At 39.4% G+C, this 7500-nt stretch overlaps 1 protein-coding gene across 1 annotated transcript in view; it reads right to left on the reverse strand.

The window, feature by feature from the left end:
- Nucleotides 1-7500, reverse strand: part of LOC138006067 (uncharacterized) — a 14162-nt gene that overhangs the window by 5725 nt on the left and 937 nt on the right. The window contains exons 2-8 of the mRNA XM_068852224.1: nucleotides 6637-6750; nucleotides 6435-6541; nucleotides 6184-6242; nucleotides 5581-5765; nucleotides 5010-5054; nucleotides 1944-2270; nucleotides 794-1008 (exon numbers count right to left, since the gene is read on the reverse strand). Coding sequence (XP_068708325.1) covers nucleotides 794-1008; nucleotides 1944-2270; nucleotides 5010-5054; nucleotides 5581-5765; nucleotides 6184-6242; nucleotides 6435-6541; nucleotides 6637-6697 — 999 coding nt within the window. The 5' untranslated portion in view covers nucleotides 6698-6750. The remainder of the gene's footprint in view (nucleotides 1-793; nucleotides 1009-1943; nucleotides 2271-5009; nucleotides 5055-5580; nucleotides 5766-6183; nucleotides 6243-6434; nucleotides 6542-6636; nucleotides 6751-7500) is intronic.

Genomic DNA, 7500 nt, shown 5'->3' on the forward strand with positions numbered 1-7500 from the left:
ACAAAGGTACGATATCGAGTGCGAGCCAGATTTATGCGCTGTTTGTAAGGCGGGCTTAAAACATGACGGACATGTAATTTATAAAGGTTTAGCATCACGTTTGCGTGAAACAGAAAATGGCAAATAGTGAGGCGGTTGCTCGTTATTAAAGCAATTCTCGTATTCTAACTCGTTCATCTCTCCAGAGAAGTTACTAGCTTGATACCTGTAGCAAAAGGGCAAGAAACGTGCCAGTGTCGAACAAATTTCTTCCGTTTTTTGCGAAACGCGTTTAATCTGCCTTAAATGGTTGACAGCCATTCAGACACTTTGCCGATGCGATAAGATGATTTATCATATGGCCCGTACTGCCCCGCGCGCTCTTTCATTGTAAAATATTGGGAAAATCCCCGTATGAGGGCCTTACGCATTAACGCAAATAGGGCCGGAAAAAGCCGTGCGGCGCTACTAGGAACACGTACTGTTCCATGCGATGCAATTTTAGGGGATTTCGTAGCTTTTAAACATTCAAGTTAATTACAGCGAGAAAAGCAAATGCAAACAACATTAAGATATGTTTTCTGTGCAAACTTTCGTTTTTTATTTTGTCCTAACTTCATCTTCTGAGTGCTCATAAATAGTATAAAGAGCCCATATGACAAAATGCTTATTGACTGAGTGTAGGTGGGGACGGACAGGAAAATATTTGGCGCTAGGTCCGTACGCCGTGACCTCGGGCCAAGTATTTTCCCATCCGGCCCTCCTACTCAGTCAATAACTAAGTATTCATAGCCAAGTACTGAGTGAGACTTGCCTTGTGATTTAGCACTTTTTGGCATCTCGACGAACCAAATGCTATCAAGTAAAACGGAAATTTGTGCGGCAACAAGATTGCCTCTGAATTTTTTCCTGATGTGCTGCAGCAAAAATAAATGACCGTATTTTCTCCGTATATGCCATCCGGAACTTCACCTCCAAGGGAATTTGGATAGTCGATATGGGTGTTTTCATCATCCCATCGAACCCAACCTCAACAAATAAAAGTAAATAATAAATAAATATGTAATTAAGGCAAATTTAAAAGTCGTTTTTTGCCAGTTGAAAAGTTTAAACTAAACTATATCATTAACGTAATTCAAGTCTCATAGAAGTTTTCTATCAATTAAAGGATAAAAGGCAAAAAACAATCAAACGAGTCAGTTAATTCAAATAATCGTTTGTGGTGAAAGGGAAAAATCGGAGAGACAAAACACAAATTAGCCCACCGAGTCCCACATCGAGCCTTGGATTCGACCCTGGGATACATTGTTATAAGGCCAGCTGGGCTACTGCAACCCTATTCACATAGACGTCGCGTATTTATCGGTTGTGACTCGGGGATACCTGGAAAAAGCCGAGCGATCCTTTTCTAATGATAAAAGGAGTCGAACCTCGATTTCGGACGTTCTACTACTGAGCTATAGAAAATTAATGGTAAGTAAACTATACTAAGGCCATTAAACTAGGTGATAATTCTCCTGCTAATGATACAGCTAGGACTGAAAAAAATTGTGGACATTTAGCATTCTCCTAAACGTTCTAAATTGATGGTGAATTTTAAATCCGCTGCAAGCGAATAGAGGGGTGTTTATCAATAGTGGAAAAAAAAAACACGGAACCAAGTGAAGAGGGTAACACAAGAAATTCTAAAAGATACAAGGACTGGCAAATTAATGTAAATCCGCGGAGTCCAACGTAATTTCCGCTCGTTTACTTCAGTGTACATGTTCTTCATTGCTCTTCATCAGTGAAATCTCCTTACCATGAAGAAAACATCGATGCAATTCTTTGGCCAATTTTGATAGATAGGAAAGACAGTAAAATAGCTGTTTCATTTTCTCGAAATATATACCTGAGGTTTGGTTTGACTGTGGTTTGTAGGATTCAGATCTTAAATGTGAGCATTGGCATATCAGAAAACATACCCTCTTGCAAGCCATCTGGACAAGTTCCTCCCTTTTTGTATATACAGTACTTTCCGTGGGGCCAAGGTAACCGCTCACTGGTAGTTTGGTCCAGGTGAATGCAGAATTCTTGTCGAATGCCATGCAGAGTCACATTCCCAGACAGTTTACTCTTGTTTGATTTAAAATTTGAATTTTCAACATTCTCGGAGTCATGATATCGATATCCTTCTCTCCAGTTGTTGTCAGGGCAACCTGATCTTGGCTTCGGAAGACCATAACTCCCAGAAGGCCATACATTTTGAAACACTGGCACAGCGACCGAGACGAAATCATGATTGCTGTCAGCTTTTCAAAAGAAAAATCATTGAAAGCGCTCTTAAGAGAGTATCCCAGGGGTTTGCAAATGGCAAATTTGAACTTGCATTGAGAACAGGGGAACAAAGACAAAATAACTTGGGTAACAAGGGAACATAAACCATTTTTAGGGATCAAAAAGCTGAGAACAAGTTTGGAAGCAATTTCAGGAACAAGGGAACACAAGCAAGTTTTTAACAACAAGGTCCTTTCCTTGGATGGCCCTCTCTTAAAAGCTCTCTGAAATTCACAAATTCAGAAAATCGCTACCGTCATTTTAAGCAAAATCGGAACAATGCATCAAATATGAATCAATTGAGACCTTTGGATCGGAGGACGAGGACAACTAAGAGTAAGAGCTTTCCGTTCCGAGCACGCGCACTTCGAAAAATGTCGGCCTCGGCATGCTCCGGCAGTACGAAAAACTCGTACGTATACTCGTAGTTGTCCTCGTCCTACGATCTAAAGGTCCTTTATATCAACACGGAGTAAGCGCTTAGTCTTCTCGGTGCCCATGTCTATTGTTAAGTTTTGCACGAAGCGAGGTGCAAACCGATTTTAATAAGCGTGACGAGGTGGCGCCTGCTCATCCAACAATTCAGGTGACAGCATTATACTTACAAAAATACCCTTCTGCCTTTACATTTTCAAATAGGTATTTTTCATGGTTTGATGCTACTCTCCACCTTTGTATAATTAGGAATGTACCTTAATTAAAAACTCAAGGTCCGTTTTAAACGTCGCATTTTTACATGTGCCGAATCTAATGCAAATGAGAAAAATCGATTGCTTTCGCTCATTTGCATTAGATTCGGCACATATAAAATGCGACGTTTAAACGGGCCTAAGGCTGCTTCCGCTTTAGCATAATTCATAAACCGTAGTTAATGTCTAGCGGCACTCGGGTCCTGGCGCCCGTTTCTCGAAAGTCCCGAAAATTTTTCGGGCCCGAAAAGCCATTTGTGAAATTGCCAACCGCTTGCTTTGGAAAGTCGATCTCTTAACATGTTTTCAAGCTAACTAATATAAAAGAAACAGGTCTGTGAAGTTTGACGACTTAAATCCTCTCCGTTCTTGAAATACAAAGGGAATTGTGACACCCGAAAATGTCCCGTAAAGTTTCGGGACTTTCGAGGAATGGGCCCCGGGAAGACCCTTCATCCCCGGCCTTTTTCGTTCCACCAATACTGCGTCTTTAATTGTGCGTGACATTAACAAGGCTTTAAAATGCAACTTTTTAAGATCCATTCGCAACTCTCCAAACAAGAGTAGCATGTAACTTTGTGTCATTTTTAACCTTATTAGATGGTTTTGTGTGTGGTATTACTGAGTATTTTTACGAGTTGTGCTGTATTTTGACGAGCCCGCTAGGGCTCGTCAAAATACAAACAACGAGCAGAAATACTCAGTGATACCAAACACCAGAACATCAGTAATAAGCTATTTATTATCCAACTTTTTTGTGTGCACTAATTTTTTAGCAAATGAATTGTAAACAACCGAGAACATGTGACAGATTTGTGCATGCGGGGCAACGTCAGCAAGTAAACTAGTCAAACCGGTTTTCTACTGTACAATAACCAAGTGTAAAAATAACTAACTGTACAATTCACCTTTATCACGCGGCGGCCATTTTGGAGTCCGTGGGGAATAAAGGCTTTGTTTTTGCATTGTCTTTGCCCGTCCAACCTCACACTGAATGAGAGGTTCGACGGGCAAAATCTTTTGTTTGGACATTGAGTGATATGGATCTATATCGTGGAATATTTGTACTCGTTTCGTGCGTTTTTTGTAAAATAACCGATACAGTTGGATAATAAACACTTCGAGTTAAACACTGACAAAGATTTTCGAACGCCCCTTTTAGTTACTTAGATGTGCTTAAAGTATGCATATTCACAGTTACGCCAGCAAACATTTAAATCCTTGCACAGACTGAAATTGTTGCATGGATAGTTACCAGTATCCGACGGACAAAGTTATTCCCCCTTTGAACAACTGTCCACCACTAGCCACTGACACTGAGGTTAGTAGTTGTTTTAGTATATGCTAAAACAGTGAGATAATATAGTACAAAAAGATGATATTAATTCATTTATTTCTGCAAAAATTACACCATTTTCGGGCGCAAATTCCACGCGAATTGCTCGAGGTGAATAGTTAACAACTATTCACCGAAGTGGAGGTGGCTAGCGGTGGATATTTACCGAGCCGAAGCGGCGAGGTTAATATCCAACACTAGCCACCGACACTGAGGTGAATAGCTGTTTTGGTATATACTAAAACAGTGAGATAATATACAGCACAAAAAATTAATTTTGATGTTTTCTTTAGTTGCCACAGATGCAAATCGGGACGCCATTTTTTCCCGAGTTGCTCGGAGGTAAATAGCACAGGGTAATTCGGAGTTTGACGAGCCAATCAGTCCCCGCGTTCAACGCTATCCACTGTTTTAGTATATACGAATAATGGTTATCCGGAGTTTGAGTAGCTAATCATCGCGCGCGTTCAACGCTGTCTACTGTTTTTATATATACCAACAATGGCTAGCTGCCGAAGAGCAATTCCTTAGGCTCGTCCCACAAGACAGTCAGTACGGCTTCAATTTTGATTCATAACGGGTTCTAAACGTTCTTTTTGTTTCAAAAACTCCAATTACGATTGCGATTTTGATAGAACACTACCTCACTTTATACTATGAAGGCAATGAAGAGAAGTAAACCAACTTACCATTAGAATAGTGATGGGGAGGAGTGAGTGACGTCATGGAAAATCCTAGAAACAAAGGTCATAATTTTTGTCACTGATCCCTTTTTACATGGGTCCTTTCTCTTTTGTCGGGTTCAATCAATTTAAGCCTGGATGTGTTATAATTAAACCATGATACCGAGTTTTATTATTCAACACATTGATGACAAAGCATAATTTTCTACGTTTATTAAAAAGAAAAAAAAGCTGGAAAAACTACCATTTTTAATTTCTCCGCGACACACAAAATCACGTATATCGCAGGATATACTTTGAGTACGCACAACGAATATATTGAGCACGCTATCACCATATTTGGACATTGTCACAATGTGTTGAATAATAAGTAGGAATGTCGGTCTATGCAGCGTCACCGACACAAATATAAAAAAGGTTGTACGCGCCTGATAAAAAGCTCATGACCGTACTGTTTTATCGCAGTTTAGCCAATTGAAATCGGATATCGCGTCTGACAAATAAGAAGTTTGGCATCCTAGCTAATCTGTACTTACTATTCCCAAGCTATAAATGTGGTTAAATGACAGATCCTCACTTTTTAAAACTTTTGAAAGGCCGTTTATGACTAGGGAACCGCTCTTAACTGGAATTGAATCCAATGCACCTCTCTGGACCGTCTTGAAAAGAGTGTAAACACTGTTGCTGATTCGTGAATTGTTGTTAAACGATATCTCAAAATCCACAGCAAGATTTCCTTGGACTGAATTTGCTTGGTGTTCCCTGTTTTTTTTTTTTTTTTTTTTTAATAAAAGGAGTAATTAAAACACAAAGATCGTTAGTATAACGGTATAAGTTAATTAAGACCCCGAAATAATGGAAGGAAGATCCCATCGGAAGCATCAGTAAAAATGGATTTTGGTCTGTCTGAAGACCTTCCAATGTCGGTTCAGTTCGTTCCTACGTTCTCTGTCAAAATTAATTAGTGTTGCCTTGTTGCTACCATCAGTTCGAAACTGACTGTTTACTTTTTAATTCCCTAAAAATAATAATAATTTGCTCTAGATACTCTCTTTTGGTTCTTATTGTCCCCAATTTAAATTGACCCGTGTTCCTAGGGGGCCAGGTTAGGGGTGAATAGTTTAAGCAAACTATAAATAGATTTAATGAAGGACTGTCAGTGAACAAATGGTGTACCTACCTCAACCGAGTCACCTGAACACCCTCAAAATAAGAATCATTCTTGAATGTCCGTCGTATCTTAAAAAACAAAACAAAAAAAAAAACAAATGCCATGCGAAAGTCAAGCGACATTTCAAATTTTTGTGAGCCTTGCTTGTTGTTGGTCTCTCTTCCAAACAGAAGAATTGATATAACCTGAAGGAATGATCCTCCAACTTATCAAATTAAATAATTTGAGCAATTGTCATCAAGGAAGTTGAGTTTCCCTACCGATTTCTCAATGTTCTCAATCATCACCTGAAACTGTGTTGATTCAGGGGCGCCGCGAAAATCTGTCCATTTTTGTTGTAATGTTATCGAACCGGTGTACATTTTTCCTGCAAGATAATAATTAGCGCAACCCGTTTACCCAAACCACATTGACAAGGAAACCTTTATACGACATCTGAGTTTCACTTGAATCATCATCTACCTTCAATGAATTGATAGGCACAGCAGTTTAACATGGCGCAGACCAGAAAATAAATTTTCATTCCGTTTGGCCCAGCCTGTCATGGCGACAGAAAGTCTTCGTCCAGGAACAGAACTAAGGGAACAAGACATCGGTTAAATAATTAACTTGTAGCAGTCTATTATTCATGGGTTATGCTCGGGTCTGTAATGTGGAATTCCAAACTCTTATGTACTAAGTGCCAAGGTTGACCGCTAGGTATTTATCGAAGTAATATATATTTTGTTCAATTATGGTTCTGTTCACATCCTGCGAAAATTCAAATACAATAGGCATGGTAACCTCGCAGTGTGAGACAAAATGGCGCCGTATCGTATGGCTGCCACGATTATCATCACCATCCTTGAGACGAGAAGACAGCCAAGGATAGCTTCCGAGAATGTAAGAAGACAAATCCAAATCTTTGCTCCGTACAGCGATTAGAAGTTTCGTCTGTTCATACGACCCTTCTGTTCGATTACGCACTGTAATTACTTGAAAGGACCCCCTTTATTTTGTTTGAAATAATTATAATCCAATTGGCAAGTTCTGCAATTAGTTGATGTGAACCCATTCCAAACTTAATTGGATTATAATTCGATCACAATCAAGGCTTAATGTGAACGGGGCTCAGCAAAGAATTAAAAAATACAACATCATAGAACATGCATTTAGTTTGTCGCCTCTCTCATGAATCTTGTTCAAATAAAATACTTTTCCTTGTCAAAAATACTGGATGCCAGAAAATCAACACCTCCAAATGTATTTAGAGGAGTATTCATTCCAGGCATTCAAGGGGTGATGTAAGATCCTTGTGGGTTGCAAAGCAGCCAATGAAAACACTCT

Source organism: Montipora foliosa, chromosome 6, assembly GCF_036669935.1.
Source record: "Montipora foliosa isolate CH-2021 chromosome 6, ASM3666993v2, whole genome shotgun sequence".
Classification (NCBI taxonomy): domain Eukaryota; kingdom Metazoa; phylum Cnidaria; class Anthozoa; order Scleractinia; family Acroporidae; genus Montipora; species Montipora foliosa.